Below are 27,500 nucleotides of genomic sequence, written 5' to 3'. Positions count from 1 at the left end.
GGGAAAGGAGATAGATGACAGGCAGGAATAACAAGGAAGGCACTACAATGCATTAACGAATACTTGATAGGAAGGAAACAATGAGTGATTGTCCGAGGTGTCAGAATGGGCAAGTTTACCTGGAGTTTACCTGGAGAGAGTTTCGGGGGTCAACGCCCCCGCGGCCCGGTCTGTGACCAGGCCTCCTGGTGGATCAGCGCCTGATCAACCAGGCTGTTGCTGCTGGCTGCACGCAAACCAACGTACGAGCCACAGCCCGGCTGATCAGGAACTGACTTTAGGTGCTTGTCCAGTGCCAGCTTGAAGACTGCCAGGGGTCTGTTGGTAATCCCCCTTATGTGTGCTGGGAGGCAGTTGAACAGTCTCGGGCCCCTGACACTTATTGTATGGTCTCTTAACGTGCTAGTGACACCCCTGCTTTTCATTGGGGGGATGGTGCATCGTCTGCCAAGTCTTTTGCTTTCGTAGTGAGTGATTTTCGTGTGCAAGTTCGGTACTAGTCCCTCTAGGATTTTCCAGGTGTATATAATCATGTATCTCTCCCTCCTGCGTTCCAGGGAATACAGGTTTAGAAACCTCAAGCGCTCCCAGTAATTGAGGTGTTTTATCTCCGTTATGCGCGCCGTGAAAGTTCTCTGTACATTTTCTAGGTCGGCAATTTCACCTGCCTTGAAAGGTGCTGTTAGAGTGCAGCAATATTCCAGCCTAGATAGTACAAGTGACCTGAAGAGTGTCATCAAGGGCTTGGCCTCCCTAGTTTTGAAGGTTCTCATTATCCATCCTGTCATTTTTCTAGCAGATGCGATTGATACAATGTTATGGTCCTTGAAGGTGAGATCCTCCGACATAATCACTCCCAGGTCTTTGACGTTGGTGTTTCGCTCTATTTTGTGGCCAGAATTTGTTTTGTACTCTGATGAAGATTTAATTTCCTTATGTTTACCATATCTGAGTAATTGAAATTTCTCATCGTTGAACTTCATATTGTTTTCTGCAGCCCACTGAAAGATTTGGTTGATGTCCGCCTGGAGCCTTGCAGTGTCTGCAATGGAAGACACTGTCATGCAGATTCGGGTGTCATCTGCAAAGGAAGACACGGTGCTGTGGCTGACATCCTTGTCTATGTCGGATATGAGGATGAGGAACAAGATGGGAGCTAGTACTGTGCCTTGTGGAACAGAGCTTTTCACCGTAGCTGCCTCGGACTTTACTCTGTTGACGACTACTCTCTGTGTTCTGTTAGTGAGGAAATTATAGATCCATCGACCGACTTTTCCTGTTATTCCTTTAGCACGCATTTTGTGCGCTATTACGCCATGGTCACACTTGTCGAAGGCTTTTGCAAAGTCTGTATATATTACATCTGCATTCTTTTTGTCTTCTAGTGCATTTAGGACCTTGTCGTAGTGATCCAGTAGTTGAGACAGACAGGAGCGACCTGTTCTAAACCCATGTTGCCCTGGGTTGTGTAACTGATGGGTTTCTAGATGGGTGGTGATCTTGCTTCTTAGGACCCTTTCAAAGATTTTTATGATATGGGATGTTAGTGCTATTGGTCTGTAGTTCTTTGCTGTTGCTTTACTGCCCCCTTTGTGGAGTGGGGCTATGTCTGTTGTTTTTAGTAACTGAGGGACGACCCCCGTGTCCATGCTCCCTCTCCATAGGATGGAAAAGGCTCGTGATAGGGGCTTCTTGCAGTTCTTGATGAACACAGAGTTCCATGAGTCTGGCCCTGGGGCAGAGTGCATGGGCATGTCATTTATCGCCTGTTCGAAGTCATTTGGTGTCAGGATAACATCGGATAGGCTTGTGTTAATCAAATTTTGTGGCTCTCTCATAAAAAATTCATTTTGATCTTCGACTCTCAGTCTGGTTAGCGGCTTGCTAAAAACTGAGTCATATTGGGACTTGAGTAGCTCACTCATTTCCTTGCTGTCATCTGTGTAGGACCCATCTTGTTTAAGTAGGGGCCCAATACTGGACGTTGTTCTCGATTTTGATTTGGCATAGGAGAAGAAATACTTTGGGTTTCTTTCGATTTCATTTATGGCTTTTAGTTCTTCCCGCGATTCCTGACTCCTAAAGGATTCTTTTAGCTTAAGTTCGATGCTTGCTATTTCTCTGACCAGTGTCTCCCTGCGCATTTCAGATATATTGACCTCTTTTAGCCGCTCTGTTATTCTTTTCCGTCGCCTGTAAAGGGAGCGCCTGTCTCTTTCTATTTTACATCTACTCCTCCTTTTTCTTAGAGGAATAAGCCTTGTGCATACATCGAGTGCCACCGAGTTAATCTGTTCTAGGCATAAGTTGGGGTCTGTGTTGCTTAGTATATCTTCCCAGCTTATATCGGTTAGGACTTGGTTTACTTGGTCCCACTTTATGTTTTTGTTATTGAAGTTGAATTTGGTGAATGATCCCTCGTGACTAGTCTCATTTTGTCGGTCTGGGGCTCCACGCATACATGTCTGAACCTCAATTATGTTGTGATCTGAGTATATTGTTTTTGATATGGTGACATTTCTTATCAGATCATCATTGTTAGTGAAGATGAGGTCTAGTGTATTCTCCAGTCTAGTAGGCTCTATTATTTGTTGGTTTAAATTGAATTTTGTGCAGAGATTTAAAAGCTCGTGTGAGTGTGAGTTTTCATCAGAGCTGCCTCCTGGTGTTATTACTGCAACAATATTATTTGCTATATTCCTCCATTTTAGGTGCCTTAAGTTGAAGTCCCCCAGGAGCAAGATGTTGGGTGCAGGAGCTGGAAGATTTTCCAGACAGTGGTCAATTTTTAACAGCTGTTCCTGGAATTGCTGGGATGTTGCATCCGGAGGCTTGTAGACTACCACAATGACTAGGTTTTGGTTCTCGACCTTTACTGCTAAAACTTCCACTACATCATTTGAGGCATTAAGCAATTCTGTGCAAACAAGTGACTCTGCAATGTACAGGCCAACCCCCCCCTTTTGCCTGTTCACTCTGTCACATCTGTATAGGTTGTAACCTGGGATCCATATTTCGTTGTCCAAGTGATCCTTTATGTGGGTCTCAGTGAAAGCCGCGAACATTGCCTTTGCCTCTGCAAGCAGTCCACGGATGAAAGGTATTTTGTTGTTTGTTGCTGGCTTTAGACCCTGTATATTTGCAAAGAAGAATGTTATCGGACTGGTGGTATTGTTGTTACTGGGGGGGGATTTTTTTTCCGGCATTAGTATCTGTATCTGTTGGTTTGGAGTGGAGGCCATCGACTGTGGTTCCACTCCAGGAATGACTGGATTTGGTGTACGATTTCTGCCATTTCCTGCCAGTTTTTTTTCCTTCCTGGCACTAAAAAACCTCTCCCTCTTGAGTGGCTGTGGCTACCCAGGTTTTCCCATGGCCTGGATGTTTTGTATCTTTTTGTCCCCTTTAGATGGTATGCCTGGCAATTTAAGTTATAGCACAGTCTTTCCTGTACTGAAGAGGTACACATTTCAGGGTGAAAAAGCTTACAGGAAGGGAGTTTGCATTTTCCTGTTGTCATATGGGCATGGCATTTTCTAGGGTGGTCATAGTTGCATGTCCCATCTGTTTTTCCAGATTTCCCATGCCAGCAGATACCAAGGGCATAGTATGTGCACAGGCTTGGTTTCCGCTTGCCTTGGGTTTCTGTGACTGTATTCCCTGTTGGTGCATGTTTCCCTGTCTTCTATCCTCCCTAGCACCAACAATGGAGCTCCCACCAGTTGTTTTTGGTAATTTATCCTCACTATTGCTATTGGAGTCCTCTTGTTTGCTATTTCCTGCGGTATTTCTAGTTTGCAATATTGGTTTTATCTTATCTTTGACTACACTTGTTTCCCTACTATGGCTCCTGTCCCCTATGAGGTCATTTATATGTATTCCTTCCTGCATATAATTCCCGACTACCTGGACAAAATCTCCAGCTTCACCATTACTGTCTCCCAGGACAGTATCTCCAGCTTCACCATTTCTGTCTCCCAGGACAGCATCTTCCGCTTCACCATTACTGTCTCCCAGGACAGCACTATCAGCCCCACATTTACTGACTACCAGGACATCACCTCCAGCCTTACAGTTTGTGACTACATGGCCAGTATCAAGGGCAGTACCATTCAGCCCAGACTTTTTATGTTCCCATCTGTTGTAGAAAGCTTCCAGGTTTTCTATGAAAGCAGCTTTGATGTTGTCCTCTTTTAATACCCTTGTGATTTTAGTCCACAGATTTTCCTCATTTGGGCATACCCAAAAACACTTCCCTGTTTTAATACTGCTTGTGGCTAGTTCTTGGATATCTGCACAAGGAGCGTGACACCAATTTCCACAAAAATGACAATTTATCCATGTGGAAGCCCGTTTGTTTGACTGACCACAGACTACACACAGCTTCATAATGATTTGAATGGTTGATTTACTGCAATTCTACTAGCAACCTCTTGAATATTATATTAATAACCTTAAATGAAGCTCTAGCTATTTGTATTTCTGTTTCTAACTCTTTTTGTATATTGGACAGCTTACCGTCACGTTCCTGATTTTTAATGTTTGTGTTTATAAGGGCGCCTACAACCCCATCCGTTTACAGTCTGCTTTATTGTCCAACGAAACTGTTTGAAACCAGTCCCGGGTTCGGACCAGTCAAGGGTTCGGACCAGTCAAGGGTTCGGACCAGTCAAGGGTTCGGACCAGTCGATCTGCTCTGATCAGTGGGTCACTTATTTAAAACATACTGGTCGGTGATTTGAGCTAACACATGAAGGATCTACTGGAAATTATCTACCCGAGTAATATGTGATTTGACTGATACAAAAGTATAACTTGCGTGTTGAAGAGCCGGTGATATCTGGCAGCTCCTGCAGTGACGAACGGTCGACCTCAACCCTTGTTTATCAATCGCTGTATCTAGCTTTTCTATTTTTTTTTTCCGTCTCCACCACAATAAATGCTATATTATCACTATAGTTGACTGGTGCAAATTTTGGAGGAAGGACGCTTTTTCTGTAGTAATAATTGCTTCTCGTTGTGTATATTGCGACCGCTGGTAACTACAGGTTATATGAAATTCACAGTAACGTCTCGTATTTCAAGAAAAAGAAACTAATGAAAGTCACTCCACTCCACTAAGTACCATTATAATACTGGTTAGTTGCTACTACAACACTGTATTCTGCTATTCACTGGTATCACTAGATTATATGCGAGTACACTAGCAGGCCAAGAAGATTATTAAAACAGCTGACCTGTGGTAAGTTTCTGGCGACTTCTGGCACCTGCCTCTATAGGCTTATCACTTCATTTACAAATTCACCTGTTTTCAAATGACACTTTAGCCTTTATCATCAATATACTAGGGAGCCACTGTAGTATACACTATACACTATGTATACTCAATGTTATCAGGGAGACTTTCTTTCCTCTGACACGAAAAGTTCAATTATTATTATTATTTTTCACACGGGACACAGGCCTATGATTCCCCTCTGGCAGTAAACTCTGCTAGGTAGTGCACACTAATTCTCATTTTTTGACTCAGTATATAATGTTTTCCGCCCAAGATTGGTTCCAGGCGCTAGAGGGATGTATCGTATAGGATTGATGACACAAATTAAAGTTCTAGCACGTAAGAGCGACCGTGAAAACACGAGATAACCCAGAGCACAACGAGGCACGCTGACACGCTGACGAGTGGGGTTCCATAAATGATGTTTATTTAAATAAATATTAATGCACTCTACTATAACTTTATTTCAATGCCACTGATTCTGCCTCTGACTAGACGTCGCATAATGCATCAACCAAATGAACTTAATGTATTATCAACTATTATGGCTGAAAAGCCTAAGATTGCAGACCATTAATTTTATTTTCATAATTGATCTGTATTGTTTGGTAGGTGGTCCAGCAGAGTGGTCAGCATGGAGGTCTGTGAGGGAGAGACCACGAGCCTCGCTTGGTCTATGGCTTCGCTGTACTGTGATGGGCTCTGAACCTCGTACATCCCTCCACTGCGGTGTCTATGTCACAGCTGTGCCAGACCTGCCCTCAGCCCAGGTGTGTACCGTGACAGGTATACCATGACAGGTGTGTTGTAGAGCCAGACCTGCCTCGAGGTTAGTTATATATTTATTTTATTAACACATCAGCCGTACAAGCATGAATACAATAGTATAACATATCAAAATAAGATCGTGAATCTCCTCCAGTTCCTCTAAAGCTGCATGCAAGCCCAGTATGGAGCAAGCATTTTCCCCTCTGTACGGCAACGCCTAGACGCTGGAACACGAAAGCGGTCACCCTTGGGTTCATGGTGATGTCAATGCGCCTGAAACCCATTTTTTTTTTTTAGGAAACGCGTGGTTAAGTGGTGTGCCCATTACCAAAATGGGAACTGTTAGGAGGAAGTCCCTCAGAGCGAAGTGTGCTCACGGCTTGGAGATGGGTAGTCACCCTGCTGGACATTGTGGCCCTGAGCATGTTGTTATGTATCCTTTCAGGTTGATAGATATATTTTTTTCATTGGCAGTGATGTCATTTTTTTTAACCAAGCCAAACTTAGAAACCTTACCTAACCTCACTTTTTTTTTAGTCAAATTCTACTAAATACATCATAAATCAATTTGAATTTATTTAATATTACTTAAAATCAATGATACGTAACTTTTCGTTATGTTCACATTGATTTTTCACAGATTTGTGGCACATTTGTTCCCCACTCTGCTTATACGCTGAGACTGGTAGACTGGTGACAGTGAGAAATACAACTGGTGACAGTTATGTATCATTACAGACATTTTCTGGTTGAAACAATGCTACTAGTGCACTAGTACAGGTGGTGGCACTAATTATGGTGGTGCCACTGTTACAGGTTGTGGCACTGGTTGGGGTTGTGTCAGCGACGGTGGTAACAGCAGTGTCATGCTTGGCCATCTGCAGCTCCGCCTGTCTTCGTCTCATCAGTGGCAGGAACTGGTTCACCATCATCGGCACCATGCAAGCAACAGCTGGTGAGAGAGAGAGAGAGAGAGAGAGAGAGAGAGAGAGAGAGAGAGAGAGAGAGAGAGAGAGAGAGAGAGAGAGAGAGAGAGAGAGAGAGAGAGAGAGAGAGAGAGAATAATTGCAGTAATTATCCGAAGTACTTGTTATCAACATTTATTAACTAATTATCTTGTGTGACATACTGTGAGAACACATCAAATCTTACTACCGGACATAGGAAATTAATAAGATAAATATGTGTGTTAACTGTCAGTAGTGCTTCTGCCAGATTTAAAAAAAAAAAATCTAAATCAAAATATATTCCCGACAGGACTGTAGAGCATTGAAAACATAAAATAACTAAAAAAATAATAAAATTAAAAATAAGAGATATACGGTTTCCGGGCGTTTTGAAGCTTGACTAATTTATTTTAATACAAAACAATTTACTTATTTCTAACAAATTTGTTCACATTGTTTCATTGTCGTGTCAGTGGTTGACTCCCTGACACGGGTGGAAACACTGTGGATACACAGTGTTTCCTTACACCTGCTGCCCCTGTCCACTAAGCAGTAAGTAGTCACCTGAGTTGTTAGTCGAGTGTTGTGGGTGGCATCCTGGGGGTAAGACTGGGCTTTGAGATGAGCTAAATAGAATAACAGTTCTTAGCCAGTAAAACTGATCTGTGTAAAATAATCAGTTTAGATCATTTGGAATTGTATTTGATGTTTTAGTGGTTATGGTGTTGTTCTGGGTATGGTGTTCTGGGTATGGTGTTGTTCTGGGTATGGTGTTCTGGGTATGGTGTTCTGCTTATGGTGTTGTTCTGGTTATGGTGTTGTTCTGGTTATGGTGTTCTGGGTATGGTGTTCTGGGTATGGTGTTGTTCTAGGTATGGTGTTGTTCTGGTTATGGTGTTCTGGTTATGGTGTTGTTCTGGTTATGGTGTTGTTCTGGGTATGGTGTTGTTCTGGGTATGGTGTTCTGGGTATGGTGTTCTAGGTATGGTGTTCTGGTTATGGTGTTGTTCTGGTTATGGTGTTGTTCTGGGTATGGTGTTCTGGTTATGGTGTTGTTCTGGGTATGGTGTTGTTCTGGTTATGGTGTTGTTCTGGTTATGGTGTTGTTCTGGGTATGGTGTTCTTGGTATGGTGTTGTTCTGGGTATGGTGTTGTTCTGGGTATGGTGTTGTTCTGGGTATGGTGTTGTGCTAGGTATGGTGTTACTCCAGGTATGGTGTTCTGGTTATGGTGTTGTTCTGGGTATGGTGTTGGTCTGGGTATGGTGTTGTTAGGGGTATGGTGTTCTGGGTATGGTGTTGTTCTGGGTATGGTGTTGTTCTGGATATGGTGTTGTTCTAGGTATGGTGTTGTTCTGGGTATGGTGTTGTTCTGGGTATAGTGTTGTTCTAGTTATGGTGTTGTTCTGGGTATGGTGTTGTTCTGGGTATGGTGTTGTTCTGGGTATGGTGTTGTTCTGGGTATGGTGTTCTGGGTATGGTGTTGTTCTGGGTATGGTGCTGTTCTGGGTATGGTGTTCTGGGTATGGTGTTCTGGGTATGGTGTTGTTATAGGTATGGTGTTGTTCTGGGTATGGTGTTGTTCTGGGTATGGTGTTGTTCTGGGTATGGTGTTGTTCTGGGTATGGTGTTGTTCTGGGTATGGTGTTCTAGGTATGGTGTTGTTCTGGGTATGGTGTTGTTCTGGGTATGGTGTTGTTCTGGGTATGGTGTTGTTCTAGGTATGGTGTTCTGGGTAAGGTGTTGTTCTGGGTATGGTGTTGTTCTGGGTATGGTGTTGTTCTGGGTATGGTGTTGTTCTGGGTATAATGTTGTTCTGGGTATGGTGTTGTTCTAGGTATGGTGTTCTGGGTAAAGTGTTGTTCTGGGTATGGTGTTGTTCTGGGTATGGTGTTGTTCTGGGTATGGTGTTGTTCTGGGTATGGTGTTGTCCTGGGTATGGTGTTGTTCTGGTTATGGTGTTGTTCTGGGTATGGTGTTGTTCTGGGTATGGTGTTGTTCTAGGTATGGTGTTCTGGGTATGGTGTTGTTCTGGGTATGGTGTTGTTCTGGGTATGGTGTTGTTCTGGTTATGGTGTTCTAGGTATGGTGTTGTTCTGGGTATGGTGTTGTTCTGGTTATGGTGTTGTTCTGGGTATGGTGTTCTCGGTATGGTGTTGTTCTGGGTATGGTGTTGTTCTGGGTATGGTGTTGTTCTGGGTATGGTGTTGTGCTAGGTATGGTGTTATTCTAGGTATGGTGTTCTGGTTATGGTGTTGTTCTGGGTATGGTGTTCTGGGTATGGTGTTGTTAGGGGTATGGTGTTGTTCTGGGTATGGTGTTCTGGGTATGGTGTTGTTCTGGGTATGGTGTTGTTCTAGGTATGGTGTTGTTCTGGGTATGGTGTTGTTCTGGGTATGGTGTTGTTCTGGGTATGGTGTTGTTCTAGGTATGGTGTTGTTCTGGGTATGGTGTTGTTCTGGGTATGGTGTTGTTCTGGGTATGGTGTTGTTCTGGGTATGGTGTTGTTCTGGGTATGGTGTTCTGGGTATGGTGTTCTGGGTATGGTGTTGTTCTGGGTATGGTGTTCTGGTTATGGTGTTGTTCTGGTTATGGTGTTGTTCTGGGTATGGTGTTGTTCTGGGTATGGTGTTCTGGGTATGGTGTTGTTCTAGGTATGGTGTCCTGGTTATGGTGTTCTGGTTATGGTGTTGTTCTGGGTATGGTGTTCTGGTTATGGTGTTGTTCTGGGTATGGTGTTGTTCTGGTTATGGTGTTGTTCTGGTTATGGTGTTGTTCTGGGTATGGTGTTCTTGGTATGGTGTTGTTCTGGGTATGGTGTTGTTCTGGGTATGGTGTTGTTCTGGGTATGGTGTTGTGCTAGGTATGGTGTTGTTCTGGGTATGGTGTTCTGGTTATGGTGTTGTTCTGGGTATGGTGTTGGTCTGGGTATGGTGTTATTAGGGGTATGGTGTTCTGGGTATGGTGTTGTTCTGGGTATGTTGTTCTGGATATGGTGTTGTTCTAGGTATGGTGTTGTTCTGGGTATGGTGTTGTTCTGGGTATGGTGTTGTTCTAGTTATGTTGTTCTGGGTATGGTGTTGTTCTGGGTATGGTGTTGTTCTGGGTATGGTGTTGTTCTGGGTATGGTGTTGTTCTGGGTATGGTGTTCTGGGTATGGTGTTCTGGGTATGGTGTTGTTCTAGGTATGGTGTTGTTCTGGGTATGGTGTTGTTCTGGGTATGGTGTTGTTCTGGGTATGGTGTTGTTCTGGGTATGGTGTTGTTCTGGGTATGGTGTTCTAGGTATGGTGTTGTTCTGGGTATGGTGTTGTTCTGGGTATGGTGTTGTTCTGGGTATGGTGTTGTTCTAGGTATGGTGTTCTGGGTAAGGTGTTGTTCTGGGTATGGTGTTGTTCTGGGTATGGTGTTGTTCTGGGTATGGTGTTGTTCTGGGTATGGTGTTGTTCTGGGTATGGTGTTGTTCTAGGTATGGTGTTCTGGGTAAGGTGTTGTTCTGGGTATGGTGTTGTTCTGGGTATGGTGTTGTTCTGGGTATGGTGTTCTGGGTATGGTGTTCTGGGTATGGTGTTGTTCTGGGTATGGTGTTGTTCTGGTTATGGTGTTGTTCTGGGTATGGTGTTGTTCTGGGTATGGTGTTGTTCTAGGTATGGTGTTCTGGGTATGGTGTTGTTCTGGGTATGGTGTTGTTCTGGGTATGGTGTTGTTCTGGTTATGGTGTTCTAGGTATGGTGTTGTTCTGGGTATGGTGTTGTTCTGGTTATGGTGTTGTTCTGGGTATGGTGTTCTCGGTATGGTGTTGTTCTGTGTATGGTGTTGTTCTGGGTATGGTGTTGTTCTGGGTATGGTGTTGTGCTAGGTATGGTGTTATTCTAGGTATGGTGTTCTGGTTATGGTGTTGTTCTGGGTATGGTGTTCTGGGTATGGTGTTGTTAGGGGTATGGTGTTGTTCTGGGTATGGTGTTGTTCTGGGTATGGTGTTGTTCTGGGTATAGTGTTGTTCTAGATATGGTGTTGTTCTGGGTATGGTGTTGTTCTGGGTATGGTGTTGTTCTGGGTATGGTGTTGTTCTAGGTATGGTGTTGTTCTGGGTATGGTGTTGTTCTGGGTATGGTGTTGTTCTGGGTATGGTGTTGTTCTGGGTATGGTGTTGTTCTGGGTATGGTGTTCTGGGTATGGTGTTGTTCTGGGTATGGTGTTGTTCTGGGTATGGTGTTGTTCTGGGTATGGTGTTGTTCTAGGTATGGTGTTCTCGGTATGGTGTTCTGGGTATGGTGTTCTGGGTATGGTGTTGTTCTGGGTATGGTGTTCTGGGTATGGTGTTCTAGGTATGGTGCTGTTCTGGGTATGGTGTTGTTCTGGGTATGGTGTTGTTCTGGGTATGGTGTTGTTCTAGGTATGGTGTTGTTCTGGGTATGGTGTTCTGGGTATGGTATTGTTCTGGGTATGGTGTTGTTCTAGGTATGGTGTTGTTCTAGGTATGGTGTTGTTCTAGGTATGGTGTTCTGGGTATGGTGTTGTTCTGGGTATGGTGTTGTTCTGGGTATGGTGTCGTTCTGGGTATGGTGTTCTGGGTATGGTGTTCTGGGTATGGTGTTGTTCTAGGTATGGTGTTGTTCTAGGTATGGTGTTCTGGGTATGGTATTGTTCAGGGTATGGTGTTCTGGGTATGGTGTTGTTCTGGTTATGGTGTTGTTCTAGGTATGGTGTTGTTTTAGGTATGGTGTTCTGGGTATGGTGTTGTTCTGGGTATGTTGTTCTGGGTATGGTGTTGTTCTGGGTATGGTGCTGTTCTAGGTATGGTGTTGTTCTAGGTATGGTGTTCTGGGTATGGTGTTGTTCTGGGTATGGTGTTGTTCTGGGTATGGTGTTCTGGGTATGTTGTTCTGGGTATGGTGTTGTTCTGGGTATGGTGTTCTGGGTATGTTGTTCTGGGTATGGTGTTGTTCTGGGTATGGTGTTCTGGGTATGGTGTTCTGGGTATGGTGTTGATCTAGGTATGGTGTTGTTCTGGGTATGGTGTTCTGGGTATGGTGTTCTGGGTATGGTGTTGTTCTGGGTATAGTGTTCTGGGTATGGTGTTGTTCTGGGTATGGTGTTCTAGGTATGGTGTTGTTCTGGGTATGGTGTTGTTCTGGGTATGGTGTTCTGGGTATGGTGTTGTTCTACGTATGGTGTTCTGGGTAAGGTGTTGTTCTGGGAATGGTGTTGTTCTGGGTATGGTGTTGTTCTGGGTATGGTGTTGTTTTGGGTATGGTGATGTTCTGGGTATGGTGTTGTTCTAGGTATGGTGTTGATCTGGGTATGGTGTTGTTCTGGGTATGGTGTTGTTCTGGGTATGGTGTTGTTCTGGGTATGGTGTTGTTCTGGGTATGGTGTTGTTCTGGGTATGGTGTTGTTCTGGGTATGGTGTTGTTCTGGGTATGGTGTTCTGGGTATGGTGTTGTTCTGGGTATGGTGTTCTGGGTATGGTGTTCTGGGTATGGTGTTCTGGGTATGGTGTTGTTTTAGGTATGGTGTTGTTCTGGGTATGGTGTTGTTCTGGGTATGGTGTTGTTCTGGGTATGGTGTTGTTCTGGGTATGGTGTTGTTCTGGGTATGGTGTTGTTCTGGGTATGGTGTTCTGGGTATGGTGTTGTTCTGGGTATGGTGTTCTGGGTATGGTGTTCTGGGTATGGTGTTCTGGGTATGGTGTTGTTTTAGGTATGGTGTTGTTCTGGGTATGGTGTTGTTCTGGGTATGGTGTTGTTCTGGGTATGGTGTTGTTCTGGGTATGGTGTTCTAGGTATGGTGTTGTTCTGGGTATGGTGTTGTTCTGGGTATGGTGTTGTTCTGGGTATGGTGTTGTTCTAGGTATGGTGTTCTGGGTAAGGTGTTGTTCTGGGTATGGTGTTGTTCTGGGTATGGTGTTGTTCTGGGTATGGTGTTGTTCTGGGTATGGTGTTCTGGGTATGGTGTTGTTCTAGGTATGGTGTTCTGGGTAAGGTGTTGTTCTGGGTATGGTGTTGTTCTGGGTATGGTGTTGTTCTGGGTATGGTGTTGTTCTGGGTATGGTGTTGTTCTGGGTATGGTGTTGTTCTGGTTATGGTGTTGTTCTGGGTATGGTGTTGTTCTGGGTATGGTGTTGTTCTAGGTATGGTGTTCTGGGTATGGTGTTGTTCTGGGTATGGTGTTGTTCTGGGTATGGTGTTGTTCTGGTTATGGTGTTCTAGGTATGGTGTTGTTCTGGGTATGGTGTTGTTCTGGTTATGGTGTTGTTCTGGGTATGGTGTTCTCGGTATGGTGTTGTTCTGGGTATGGTGTTGTTCTGGGTATGGTGTTGTTCTGGGTATGGTGTTGTTCTGGGTATGGTGTTGTTCTGGGTATGGTGTTGTTCTGGGTATGGTGTTCTGGGTATGGTGTTGTTCTGGGTATGGTGTTGTTCTAGGTATGGTGTTGTTCTAGGTATGGTGTTCTGGGTATGGTATTGTTCAGGGTATGGTGTTCTGGGTATGGTGTTGTTCTGGTTATGGTGTTGTTCTAGGTATGGTGTTGTTTTAGGTATGGTGTTCTGGGTATGGTGTTGTTCTGGGTATGGTGTTGTTCTGGGTATGGTGCTGTTCTAGGTATGGTGTTGTTCTAGGTATGGTGTTCTGGGTATGGTGTTGTTCTGGGTATGGTGTTGTTCTGGGTATGGTGTTCTAGGTATGGTGTTGTTCTGGGTATGGTGTTGTTCTGGGTATGGTGTTCTGGGTATGTTGTTCTGGGTATGGTGTTGTTCTGGGTATGGTGTTGTTCTGGGTATGGTGTTCTGGGTATGGTGTTGATCTAGGTATGGTGTTGTTCTGGTTATGGTGTTCTGGGTATGGTGTTCTGGGTATGGTGTTCTGGGTATAGTGTTCTCGGTATGGTGTTGTTCTGGGTATGGTTTTCTAGGTATGGTGTTGTTCTGGGTATGGTGTTGTTCTGGGTATGGTGTTGTTCTGGGTATGGTGTTGTTCTAGGTATGGTGTTCTGGGTAAGGTGTTGTTCTGGGAATGGTGTTGTTCTGGGTATGGTGTTGTTCTGGGTATGGTGTTGTTTTGGGTATGGTGATGTTCTGGGTATGGTGTTGTTCTAGGTATGGTGTTGGTCTGGGTATGGTGTTGTTCTGGGTATGGTGTTGTTCTGGGTATGGTGTTGTTCTAGGTATGGTGTTGTTCTGGGTATGGTGTTGTTCTGGGTATGGTGTTGTTCTGGGTATGGTGTTGTTCTGGGTATGGTGTTGTTCTGGGTATGGTGTTCTGGGTATGATGTTGTTCTGGGTATGGTGTTGTTCTGGGTATGGTGTTGTTCTGGGTATGGTGTTGTTCTAGGTATGGTGTTCTGGGTATGGTGTTGTTCTCGGTATGGTGTTCTGGGTATGGTGTTGTTCTGGGTATGGTGTTGTTCTGGGTATGGTGTTGTTCTGGGTATGGTGTTCTAGGTATGGTGCTGTTCTGGGTATTTTGTTCTGGGTATGGTGTTCTGGGTATGGTGTTGTTCTAGGTATGGTGTTGTTCTGGGTATGGTGTTGTTCTGGGTATGGTGTTGTTCTGGGTATGGTGTTGTTCTAGGTATGGTGTTGTTCTAGGTATGTTGTTCTAGGTATGGTGTTGTTCTGGGTATGGTGTTGTTCTGGGTATGGTGTTGTTCTGGGTATGGTGTTGTTCTGGTTAAGGTGTTGTTCTAGGTATGGTGTTGTTCTGGGTATGGTGTTGTTCTGGGTATGGTGTTCTGGGTATGGTGTTCTGGGTATGGTGTTGTTCTAGGTATGGTGTTGTTCTAGGTATGGTGTTCTGGGTATGGTATTGTTCAGGGTATGGTGTTGTTCTGGGTATGGTGTTCTGGTTATGGTGTTGTTCTAGGTATGGTGTTGTTTTAGGTATGGTGTTCTGGGTATGGTGTTGTTCTGGGTATGGTGTTGTTCTGGGTATGGTGTTGTTCTGGGTATGGTGCTGTTCTAGGTATGGTGTTGTTCTAGGTATGGTGTTCTGGGTATGGTGTTGTTCTGGGTATGGTGTTGTTCTGGGTATGGTGTTGTTCTGGGTATGGTGTTCTACGTATGGTGTTCTGGGTATGGTGTTGTTCTGGGTATGGTGTTGTTCTGGGCATGGTGTTGTTCTAGGTATGGTGCTCTGGGTATGGTGTAGTTCTGGGTATGTGTGGTTCTCGGTATGGTGTTGTTCTAGGTATGGTGTTCTGGGTATGGTGTTGTTCTGGATATGGTGTTGTTCTGGGTATGGTGTTGTTCTGGGTATGGTGTTGTTCTAGGTATGGTATTCTGGGTATGGTGTTGTTCTGGGTATGTTGTTCTGGGTATGGTGTTGTTCTAGGTATGGTGTTCTGGGTATGGTGTTGTTCTGGATGTGTTGTTCTGGGTATGGTGTTGTTCTAGGTATGGTGTTCTGGGCATGGTGTTCTAGGTATAGTGTTGTTCTGGGTATGGTGTTGTTCTGGGTATGGTGTTGTTCTGGGTATGGTGTTCTGGGTATGGTGTTGTTCTGGGTATGGTGTTGTTCAAGGTATGGTGTTGTTCTGGGTATGGTGTTCTGGGTATGGTGTTGTTCTAGGTATGGTGTTCTGGGTATGGTGTTCTAGGTATGGTGTTCTGGGTATGGTGTTGTTCTGGGTATGGTGTCCTGGGTATGGTGTTGTTCTGGGTATGGTGTTGTTCTAGGTATGGTGTTCTGGGTATGGTGTTGTTCTGGGTATGGTGTTGTTCTAGGTACGGTGTTCTGGGTATGGTGTTGTTCTGGGTATGGTGTTCTGGGTATAGTGTTCTGGGTATGGTGTTCTGCGTATGGTGTTCTAGGTATGGTGTTCTGGGTATGGTGTTCTGGGTATGTTGTTCTGGGTATGGTGTTGTTCTAGGTATGGTGTTCTGGGTATGGTGTTGTTCTGGGTATGGTGTTGTTCTAGGTATGGTGTTCTGGGTATGGTGTTGTTCTGAGTATGGTGTTGTTCTAGGTATGGTGTTCTGGGTATGGTGTTGTTCTGGGTATGGTGTTGTTCTGGTTATGGTGTTCTGGGTATGGTGTTGTTCTGGGTATGGTGTTGTTCTGGGTATGGTGTCCTGGGTATGGTGTTGTTCTGGGTATGGTGTTGTTCTAGGTATGGTGTTCTGGGTATGGTGTTGTTCTGGGTATGGTGGTGTATGGTGTATGGTGTTGTTCTGGGTATGTATAGTGTTCTGGGTATGGTGTTGTTCTGGGTATGTTGTGGTGGTGTTCTGGGTATGGTGTTGTTCTGGGTAGTGTTCTGGGTATGGTGTTGTTCTGGGTATGGTGTTGTTCTTGGTATGGTGTTCTGGGTATGGTGTTGTTCTGGGTATGGTGTTCTGGGTATGGTGTTGTTCTGGGTATGGTGTTGTTCTAGGTATGGTGTTCTGGGTATGGTGTTGTTCTGGGTATGGTGTTGTTCTGGGTATGGTGTTGTTCTGGGTATGGTGTTGTTCTTGGTATGGTGTTCTGGGTATGGTGTTGTTCTGGGTATGGTGTTCTGGGTATGGTGTTGTTCTGGGTATGGTGTTGTTCTAGGTATGGTGTAGTGGGTATGGTGTTGTTCTGGGTATGGTGTTGTTCTAGGTATGGTGTTCTGGGTATGGTGTTCTGGGTATGGTGTTGTTTTCTAGGTATGGTGTAGTGGGTATGGTGTTGTTCTGGGTATGGTGTTGTTCTAGGTATGGTGTTCTGGGTATGGTGTTCTGGGTATGGTGTTGTTCTGGGTATGGTGTTCTGGGTATGGTGTTGTTCTGGGTATGGTGTTGTTCTAGGTATGGTGTTCTGGGTATGGTGTTGTTCTGGGTATGGTGTTGTTCTGGGTATGGTGTTGTTCTAGGTATGGTGTTCTGGGTATGGTGTTGTTCTGGGTATGGTGTTGTTCTGGGTATGGTGTTGTTCTGAGTATGGTGTTCTGGGTATGGTGTTGTTCTGGGTATGGTGTTGTTCTGGGTATGGTGTTGTCTGGGTATGGTGTTGTTCTGGGTATGGTGTTGTTCTGGGTATGGTGTTGTCTGGGTATGGCGTTGTCTGGGTATGGTGTTGTTCTGGTTATGGTGTTGTTCTGGGTATGGTGTTGTTCTGGGTATGGTGTTGTTCTGGTTATGGTGTTGTTCTGGTTATGGTGTTGATCTGGGTATGGTGTTGTTCTGGGTATGGTGTTGTTCTGGGTATGGTGTTTTGGGTATGGTGTTGTTCTGGGTATGGTGTTGGTCTGGTTATGGTGTTGTTCTGGGTATGATGTTGTTCTGGGTATGGTGTTGTTCTGGGTATGGTGTTGTTCTGGGTATGGTGTTGTTCTGGGTATGGTGTTCTGGGTATGGTGTTGACTGTTGCTCTAGGTATGGTGTTGTTCTGGGTATGGTGTCGTTCTGGGTATGGTGTTGTTCTGGTTATGGTGTTGTTCTGGGTATGGTGTTCTCGGTATGGTGTTGTTCTGGGTATGGTGTTCTGGGTATGGTGTTGTTCTGGGTATGGTGTTGTGCTAGGTATGGTGTTATTCTAGGTATGGTGTTCTGGTTATGGTGTTGTTCTGGGTATGGTGTTCTGGGTATGGTGTTGTTCTGGGTATGGTGTTGTTCTGGGTATGGTGTTGTTCTAGGTATGGTGTTGTTCTGGGTATGGTGTTGTTCTGGGTATGGTGTTGTTCTGGGTATGGTGTTGTTCTAGGTATGGTGTTGTTCTGGGTATGGTGTTGTTCTGGGTATGGTGTTGTTCTGGGTATGGTGTTGTTCTGGGTATGGTGTTCTGGGTATGGTGTTCTGGGTATGGTGTTCTGGGTATGGTGTTGTTCTGGGTATGGTGTTGTTCTAGGTATGGTGTTCTGGGTATGGTGTTCTGGGTATGGTGTTCTGGGTATGGTGTTGTTCTGGGTATGGTGTTCTAGGTATGGTGCTGTTCTGGGTATGGTGTTGTTCTGGGTATGGTGTTGTTCTGGGTATGGTGTTGTTCTAGGTATGGTGTTGTTCTGGGTATGGTGTTGTTCTGGGTATGGTGTTGTTCTGGGTATGGTGTTGTTCTAGGTATGGTGTTGTTCTAGGTATGGTGTTGTTCTAGGTATGGTGTTGTTCTGGGTATGGTGTTGTTCTGGGTATGGTGTTCTGGGTATGGTGTTCTGGGTATGGTGTTCTGGGTATGGTGTTGTTCTGGGTATGGTGTTGTTCTAGGTATGGTGTTGTTCTAGGTATGGTGTTCTGGGTATGGTATTGTTCAGGGTATGGTGTTCTGGGTATGGTGTTGTTCTGGTTATGGTGTTGTTCTAGGTATGGTATTGTTTTAGGTATGGTGTTCTGGGTATGGTGTTGTTCTGGGTATGGTGTTGTTCTGGGTATGGTGTTGTTCTGGGTATGGTGCTGTTCTAGGTATGGTGTTGTTCTAGGTATGGTGTTCTGGGTATGGTGTTTTTCTGGGTATGGTGTTGTTCTGGGTATGGTGTTGTTCTGGGTATGGTGTTCTAGGTATGGTGTTGTTCTGGGTATGGTGTTGTTCTGGGTATGGTGTTCTGCGTATGTTGTTCTGGGTATGGTGTTGTTCTGGGTATGGTGTTGTTCTGGGTATGGTGTTGTTCTGGGTATGGTGTTGTTCTAGGTATGGTGTTGTTCTGGGTATGGTGTTCTGGGTATGGTGTTCTGGGTATGGTGTTGTTCTGGGTATGGTGTTGTTCTGGGTATGGTGTTCTAGGTATGGTGTTGTTCTGGGTATGGTGTTGTTCTGGGTATGGTGTTGTTCTGGGTATGGTGTTGTTCTAGGTATGGTGTTCTGGGTAAGGTGTTGTTCTGGGTATGGTGTTCTGGGTATGGTGTTGTTCTGGGTATGGTGTTGTTTTGGGTATGGTGATGTTCTGGGTATGGTGTTGTTCTAGGTATGGTGTTGTTCTGGGTATGGTGTTCTGGGTATGGTGTTGTTCTGGGTATGGTGTTGTTCTAGGTATGGTGTTGTTCTGGGTATGGTGTTGTTCTGGGTATGGTGTTGTTCTGGGTATGGTGTTGTTCTGGGTATGGTGTTCTGGGTATGGTGTTCTGGGTATGGTGTTGTTCTGAGTATGGTGTTGTTCTGGGTATGGTGTTGTTCTGGGTATGGTGTTGTTCTAGGTATGGTGTTCTGGGTATGGTGTTGTTCTGGGTATGGTGTTCTGGGTATGGTGTTGTTCTGGGTATGGTGTTGTTCTGGGTATGGTGTTGTTCTGGGTATGGTGTTCTAGGTATGGTGCTGTTCTGGGTATGGTGTTGTTCTGGGTATGGTGTTGTTCTGGGTATGGTGTTGTTATAGGTATGGTGTTGTTCTGGGTATGGTGTTGTTCTGGGTATGGTGTTGTTCTGGGTATGGTGTTGTTCTAGGTATGGTGTTGTTCTAGGTATGGTGTTGTTCTAGGTATGGTGTTGTTCTGGGTATGGTGTTGTTCTGGGTATGGTGTTGTTCTGGGTATGGTGTTGTTCTGGGTATGGTGTTGTTCTAGGTATGGTGTTGTTCTGGGTATGGTGTTGTTCTGGGTATGGTGTTCTGGGTATGGTGTTGTTCTGGGTATGGTGTTGTTCTAGGTATGGTGTTGTTCTTGGTATGGTGTTCTGGGTATGGTATTGTTCAGGGTATGGTGTTGTTCTGGGTATGGTGTTGTTCTGGTTATGGTGTTGTTCTAGGTATGGTGTTGTTTTAGGTATGGTGTTCTGGGTATGGTGTTGTTCTGGGTATGTTGTTCTGGGTATGGTGTTGTTCTGGGTATGGTGCTGTTCTAGGTATGGTGTTGTTCTAGGTATGGTGTTCTGGGTATGGTGTTGTTCTGGGTATGGTGTTGTTCTGGGTATGGTGTTCTGGGTATGGTGTTCTACGTATGGTGTTCTGGGTATGGTGTTCTGGGTATGGTGTTGTTCTGGGCATGGTGTTGTTCTAGGTATGGTGCTCTGGGTATGGTGTTGTTCTGGGTATGTGTGGTTCTGGGTATGGTGTTGTTCTAGGTATGGTGTTCTGGGTATGGTGTTGTTCTGGATATGGTGTTGTTCTGGGTATGGTGTAGTTCTGGGTATGGTGTTGTTCTAGGTATGGTATTCTGGGTATGGTGTTGTTCTGGGTATGTTGTTCTGGGTATGGTGTTGTTCTAGGTATGGTGTTCTGGGTATGGTGTTGTTCTGGATATGTTGTTCTGGGTATGGTGTTGTTCTAGGTATGGTGTTCTGGGCATGATGTTCTAGGTATGGTGTTGTTCTGGGTATGGTGTTGTTCTGGGTATGGTGTTGTTCTGGGTATGGTGTTCTGGGTATGGTGTTGTTCTGGGTATGGTGTTGTTCAAGGTATGGTGTTGTTCTGGGTATGGTGTTCTGGGTATGGTGTTGTTCTAGGTATGGTGTTCTGGGTATGGTGTTCTAGGTATGGTGTTCTGGGTATGGTGTTGTTCTGGGTATGGTGTTGTTCTGGGTATGGTGTCCTGGGTATGGTGTTGTTCTGGGTATGGTGTTGTTCTAGGTATGGTGTTCTGGGTATGGTGTTGTTCTGGGTATGGTGTTGTTCTAGGTATGGTGTTCTGGGTATGGTGTTGTTCTGGGTATGGTGTTCTGGGTATAGTGTTCTGGGTATGGTGTTGTTCTGGGTATGGTGTTCTAGGTATGGTGTTCTGGGTATGGTGTTCTGGGTATGTTGTTCTGGGTATGGTGTTGTTCTAGGTATGGTGTTCTGGGTATGGTGTTGTTCTGGGTATGGTGTTGTTCTAGGTATGGTGTTCTGGGTATGGTGTTGTTCTGGGTATGGTGTTGTTCTAGGTATGGTGTTCTGGGTATGGTGTTGTTCTGGGTATGGTGTTGTTCTGGGTATGGTGTTGTTCTGGTTATGGTGTTCTGGTTATGGTGTTCTGGTTATGGTGTTGTTCTGGGTATGGTGTTGTTCTGGGTATGGTGTTGTTCTGGGTATGGTGTCCTGGGTATGGTGTTGTTCTGGGTATGGTGTTGTTCTAGGTATGGTGTTCTGGGTATGGTGTTGTTCTGGGTATGGTGTTGTTCTAGGTATGGTGTTCTGGGTATGGTGTTGTTCTGGGTATGGTGTTGTTCTGGGTATAGTGTTCTGGGTATGGTGTTGTTCTGGGTATGTTGTTCTAGGTATGGTGTTCTGGGTATGGTGTTCTGGGTATGGTGTTGTTCTGGGTATGGTGTTGTTCTGGGTATGGTGTTGTTCTAGGTGTGGTGTTCTGGGTATGGTGTTGTTCTGGGTATGGTGTTGTTCTAGGTATGGTGTTCTGGGTATGGTGTTGTTCTGGGTATGGTGTTGTTCTGGGTATGGTGTTCTGGGTATGGTGTTGTTCTGGGTATGGTGTTGTTCTAGGTATGGTGTTCTGGGTATGGTGTTGTTCTGGGTATGGTGTTGTTCTAGGTTTGGTGTTCTGGGTATGGTGTTGTTCTGGGTATGGTGTTGTTCTTGGTATGGTGTTGTTCTGGGAATGGTGTTCTGGGTATGGTGTTGTTCTGGGTATGGTGTTGTTCTAGGTATGGTGTTGTCTGGGTATGGTGTTGTCTGGGTATGGTGTTGTTCTGGTTATGGTGTTGTTCTGGGTATGGTGTTGTTCTGGGTATGGTGTTGTTCTGGTTATGGTGTTGTTCTGGTTATGGTGTTGATCTGGGTATGGTGTTGTTCTGGGTATGGTGTTGTTCTGGGTATGGTGTTCTGGGTATGGTGTTGTTCTGGGTATGGTGTTGGTCTGGTTATGGTGTTGTTCTGGGTATGATGTTGTTCTGGGTATGGTGTTGTTCTGGGTATGGTGTTGTTCTGGGTATGGTGTTGTTCTGGGTATGGTGTTGGTCTGGTTATGGTGTTGTTCTGGGTATGATGTTGTTCTGGGTATGGTGTTGTTCTGGTTATGGTGTTGTTCTGGTATGTTGTTCTGGGTATGGTGTTGTTCTGGGTATGGTGTTGACTGTTGCTCTAGGTATGGTGTTGTTCTGGGTATGGTGTTGTTCTGGTTATGGTGTTGTTCTGGGTATGGTGTTGTTCTGGGTATGGTGTTGTTCTGGGTATGGTGTTGTTCTGGGTATGGTGTTGATCTGGTTATGGTGTTGTTCTGGGTATGGTGTTGTTCTGGGTATGGTGTTGTTCTGGTTATGGTGTTGTTCTGGGTATGGTGTTGTTCTAGGTATGGTGTTGTTCTGGTTATGTTGTTCTGGGTATGGTGTTCCAGGTATGGTGTTGTTATGGGTATGGTGTTGTTCTGGGTATGGTGTTGTTCTGGGCATGGTGTTGTTCTGGGTATGGTGTTGTTCTGGTTATGGTGTTGTTCTAGGTATGGTGTTGTTCTGGTTATGGTGTTGTTCTGGGTATGGTGTTGTTCTGGGTATGGTGTTGTTCTAGGTATGGTGTTGTTCTGGATATGGTGTTGTTCTGGTTATGTTGTTCTGGGTATGGTGTTGTTCTGGGTATGGTGTTGTTCTGGGTATGGTGTTCTGGTTATGGTGTTGTTCTGGGTATGGTGTTCTGGGTATGGTGTTGTTCTGGGTATGGTGTTGTTCTAGGTATGGTGTTCTGTGTATGGTGTTGTTCTGGTTATGGTGTTGTTCTGGGTATGGTGTTCTTCTGGGTATGGTGTTGTTCTGGGTATGGTGTTGTTCTGGATATGGTGTTGTTCTGGTTATGGTGTTGTTCTGGGTATGTTGTTCTGGGTATGGTGTTCTGGGTATGGTGTTGTTCTGGGTATGGTGTTGTTCTGCGTATGGTGTTGTTCTGGGTATGGTGTTGTTCTGGGTATAGTGTTGTTCTGGGTATGGTGTTCTGGGTATGGTGTTCTAGGTATGGTGTTCTGGGTATGGTGTTCTGGGTATGGTGTTGTTCTGGCTATGGTGTTGTTCTGGGTATGGTGTTCTGGGTATGGTGTTCTGGGTATGGTGTTGTTCTAGGTATGGTGTTGTTCTGGGTATGGTGTTCTGGGTATGTTGTTCTGAGTATGGTGTTGTTCTGCGTATGGTGTTGTTCTGGGTATGGTGTTCTGGGTATGGTGTTGTTCTGGGTATGGTGTTGTTCTGGGTATGGTGTTGTTCTGCGTATGGTGTTCTGGGTATTTTGTTGTTCTGGGTATGGTGTTGTTCTGGGTATGGTGTTGTTCTTGTATGATGTTGTTCTGTGTATGGTGTTGTTCTTGTATGGTGTTGTTCTGGGTATGGTGTTGTTCTGGGTATGGTGTTGTTCCGGGTATGGTGTTGTTCTGGGTATGGTGTTCTGGGTATGGTGTTCTGGGTATGGTGTTGTTCTGGGTATGGTGTTGTTCTGGGTATGTTGTTCTGGGTATGGTGTTGTTCTGGGTATGGTGTTGTTCTGGATATGGTGTTGTTCTGGTATGGTGTTGTTCTGGGTATGGTGTTGTTCTGGGTATGGTGTTGTTCTGGGTATGGTGTCCAAGGAATGGTGTTGTTCTGGGCATGGTGTTCTGGGTGTGGTGTTGTTCTGGGTATGGTGGTGTTCTGGGAATGGTGTTGTTCTGGGTTTGGTGTTATTCTGGGTATGGTGTTGTTCTGGGTATGGTGTTGTTCTGGGTATGGTGTTCTGGGTATGGTGTTGTTCTCGGTATGGTGTTCTGGGTATGGTGTTGTTCTGGGTATGGTGTTGTTCTGGGTATGGTGTTGTTCTGGGTATGGTGTTGTTCTAGGTATGGTGTTGTTCTGGGTATGGTGTTGTTCTGGGTATGGTGTTGTTCTGGGTATGGTGTTGTTCTAGGTATGGTGTTGTTCTGGGCATGGTGTTGTTCTGGGTATGGTGTTGCTCTGGGCATGGTGGTGTTCTGGGTATGGTGGTGTTCTGGGCATGGTGTTGTTCTGGGTATGGTGTTGTTCTGGGCATGGTGGTGTTCTGGGTATGGTGTTCTGGGCATGGTGGTGTTCTGGGCATGGTGTTGTTCTGGGCATGGTGGTGTTCTGGGTATGGTGGTGTTGTGGGTATGGTGTTGTTCTGGGTATGGTGTTGTTCTGGGCATGGTGGTGTTCTGGGCATGGTGTTGTTCTGGGTATGGTGGTGTTCTGGGTATGTTGTTCTGGGTATGGTGTTGTTCTGGGCATGGTGGTGTTCTGGGCATGGTGTTGTTCTGGGTATGGTGGTGTTCTGGGTATGGTGTTGTTCTGGGCATGGTGGTGTTCTGGGCATGGTGTTGTTCTGGGCATGGTGGTGTTCTGGCTATGCTGGTGTTCTGGGTATGGTGTTCAGGGCATGGTGTTGTTCTGGGCATGGTGGTGTTCTGGGCATGGTGGTGTTCAGGGCATGGTGGTGTTCTGGGCATGGTGTTGTTCTGGGTATGGCAGTTTTCTGGATATGGTGTTGTTCTGGGTATGGTGTTGTTCTGGGCATGGTGGTGTTCTGGGCATGGTGGTGTTCTGGGTATGGTGGTGTTCTGGGTATGGTGTTGTTCTGGGTATGGTGTTCTGGGCATGGTGGTGTTCTGGGCATGGTGGTGTTCTGGGCATGGTGGTGTTCTGGGTATGGTGTTGTTCTGGGTATGGTGTTGTTCTGGGTATGGTGTTGTTCTGGGTATGGTGTTGTTCTGGGTATGGTGTTGTTCTGGGCATGGTGGTGTTCTGGGCATGGTGGTGTTCTGGGTATGGTGTTGTTCTGGGTATGGTGTTGTTCTGGGCATGGTGGTGTTCTGGGCATGGTGGTGTTCTGGGCATGGTGGTGTTCTGGGTATGGTGGTGTTCTGGGCATGGTGTTGTTCTGGGCATGGTGGTGTTCTGGGCATGGTGGTGTTCTGGGCATGGTGGTGTTCTGGGCATGGTGGTGTTCTGGGCATGGTGGTGTTCTGGGCATGGTGGTGTTCTGGGTATGGTGTTGTTCTGGGTATGGTGGTGTTCTGGGTATGGTGGTGTTCTGGGCATGGTGGTGTTCTGGGTATGGTGTTCTGGGTATGGTGTTGTTCTGGGTATGGTGTTGTTCTGGGTATGGTGTTGTTCTGGGTATGGTGTTGTTCTGGGCATGGTGGTGTTCTGGGCATGGTGGTGTTCTGGGTATGGTGTTGTTCTGGGTATGGTGTTCTGGGCATGGTGGTGTTCTGGGCATGGTGGTGTTCTGGGCATGGTGGTGTTCTGGGTATGGTGGTGTTCTGGGCATGGTGTTGTTCTGGGCATGGTGGTGTTCTGGGCATGGTGGTGTTCTGGGCATGGTGGTGTTCTGGGCATGGTGGTGTTCTGGGTATGGTGGTGTTCTGGGCATGGTGGTGTTCTGGGTATGGTGTTGTTCTGGGTATGGTGGTGTTCTGGGTATGGTGGTGTTCTGGGCATGGTGGTGTTCTGGGTATGGTGTTCTGGGTATGGTGTTGTTCTGGGTATGGTGGTGTTCTGGGTATGGTGGTGTTCTGGGCATGGTGGTGTTCTGGGCATGGTGGTGTTCTGGGCATGGTGGTGTTCTGGGCATGGTGGTGTTCTGGGTATGGTGGTGTTCTGGGCATGGTGGTGTTCTGGGTATGGTGTTGTTCTGGGCATGGTGGTGTTCTGGGCATGGTGGTGTTCTGGGCATGGTGGTGTTCTGGGCATGGTGGTGTTCTGGGTATGGTGTTGTTCTGGGTATGGTGGTGTTCTGGGTATGGTGTTCTGGGTATGGTGGTGTTCTGGGCATGGTGGTGTTCTGGGCATGGTGGTGTTCTGGGCATGGTGGTGTTCTGGGCATGGTGGTGTTCTGGGTATGGTAGTTCTTGAAACATTAATAGATGCAGTATTTTGGTAATTTTTACAAGCACTGAGAACTGAGTCTCTCAGTGTATATACGCTGAGTGTTTGCTGTAATCCCTTGAAGGGTGATTTAAGTATTCTTGATTGATGGTGAAAAGAAATGGCATGTAGCTTCAATAGCCTCTTTGTAATCAGTAGGCTTTAAACCTCAGTAATTAACCATCGTCCACCATCTTCCACCAGCTAAGGAGACCGTAGTCCACATGGCTGGTGGAACAGTATTCTGCAGGACTACTTAATATTATAAGTACTATTTCATTAAAGTCTCTTATTTCACTATGGAAGGCCTTTTAAGCACTGGTTAGCCTAAGGCCTAAACTAATGTTATCCAGTGTTAGTCTGGACACACTTGTGGGAGATGTTCATCAGTTATCGAATTTTCATTTTCTGACCTAGCAACAACATCTCGCTGCAATGACTTCTAAAATGTTGCATAGGTTCTCGTTGTTAACAACTAATAGCATTATCAATACAGGATGACACTTTGAAACACTGTAAGCTTGTGATTATAATTAACATTTTTACTTAATATGTGTAATATATCATAGCTTGACGTTTACACCGTTCAAATGTTTGTTATTTTGACCCATGGGTAACACTTGTAGATCACGTCTCTCTCTCTCTCTCTCTTCCCTTCAATACGGAGAACGAACACTCAGTGTTGCATAATCACAGCATTACTATATGTTTTTCATTAATTATCTGAGTGTGTTGCTGCCTGAATATTGTCAGTATTTGAATGGACTGAGCTCTAGCTCCTGGGCCTCATATGGGTGTTGAATCTACAATGCCTGGGCATTTGGAGGTGTTAAGATGAAAGTGTTTAACTTCTTGTGTGTATTGAGTTAAAACTCCTGGGCCTCATGAATGTATTGACCTCCAGCTTTTAGAGCTCTTGAGAGGCTCGAACTATAATTCCTACGTCTCTTGAGGGAGTCGAGCTGCCGCTCTTCTGTTTTTTTTTTTTTTTTTTTTTTTTGAGGGTTTAAATTGCAATTACTGTCTCCTGCATGCAGTGAAGTACAGGAAGCTGGGTTTATGGAAAACAGTTTCTCAGGTCTCACAGATGACTAAACCACGACTTAGTTCAACTGTTATCCTTCCTCAACTATTTTAGTGATTGTATTCATTTTCATATACGTGAAAGACCAAAGACTCAGTGACTTACTAAGATTCACAATTACTCATATTGTAGTTTTTATTGACAGGCGCAATGTGCCTGGCAGGAGTGGCTGCCTTTCCAATGGGTTGGGACTCCCCGAGGGTGCAGAACCAGTGTGGTGCCGACGCAGGTGTCTACTACCCCAGCAGCTGTACCGTAGGTTGGGCTACCTACCTCACCCTGGCTGCCAGCATCGGCCTCCTCCTCTGCACCTGCCTCTCCTCCTTCGCCGCCAAGTCAACCACTACAGAAGACGTAGCAGAGGAAATCAACAAAGGCAACAACGTTGTCTGTCTCATATAACAGACAAAAACTCACCTCTTGCTGGATCTTGGAGATTTAATCTTTGTATTCTCATTCCTCAGGAAGAAAGACTACTTTCCAATTTGGGTAATGGAGAAGTATTTATTAGACTCCTTAGTTCTTTTTTTTTTTTAGCATTTGGTCTCTGCTTCAGAACGGTAAAATAATGTACAAATGGTTGATGTTTTTCTCCTTTCTCACGGAAACACAAGCTGTTTCCCTGGTAGCTGGTATATCAGAAGCAGAGAATTATCTCATTGCAGGGAAAGCTCTACCAGTGGTCACAACTCATGTGCCAGAGACTATAAGGTGTCACAAATATTGACACACAAGTAGTTGAAGAGACAGTTACTCATCCACTTAGTTAC

The 27,500-nt window shown here is 45.3% G+C and overlaps 1 protein-coding gene across 6 annotated transcripts in view; it reads left to right on the top strand.

Moving 5' to 3' along the window:
• LOC128706243 (LHFPL tetraspan subfamily member 2a protein) overlaps positions 1 to 27,500 on the top strand; it is a 42,066-nt gene that overhangs the window by 11,979 nt on the left and 2,587 nt on the right. For all 6 annotated transcript variants that reach the window (XM_070086935.1, XM_070086939.1, XM_070086937.1 and 3 more), the window contains exons 3-5: positions 5,891 to 6,048; positions 6,863 to 7,001; positions 26,876 to 27,500. The exon at positions 26,876 to 27,500 is cut by the window's right edge and continues 2,587 nt beyond it. In XM_070086935.1, the coding sequence (XP_069943036.1) occupies positions 5,891 to 6,048; positions 6,863 to 7,001; positions 26,876 to 27,132 (554 nt within the window). In that variant the 3' untranslated portion in view covers positions 27,133 to 27,500. The remainder of the gene's footprint in view (positions 1 to 5,890; positions 6,049 to 6,862; positions 7,002 to 26,875) is intronic.

Source organism: Cherax quadricarinatus, chromosome 20 (assembly GCF_038502225.1).
Source record: "Cherax quadricarinatus isolate ZL_2023a chromosome 20, ASM3850222v1, whole genome shotgun sequence".
NCBI lineage: Eukaryota > Metazoa > Arthropoda > Malacostraca > Decapoda > Parastacidae > Cherax > Cherax quadricarinatus.
Note: the sequence above shows the minus strand (reverse complement) of the source record. Positions and strands in the feature narration are given on the sequence as shown.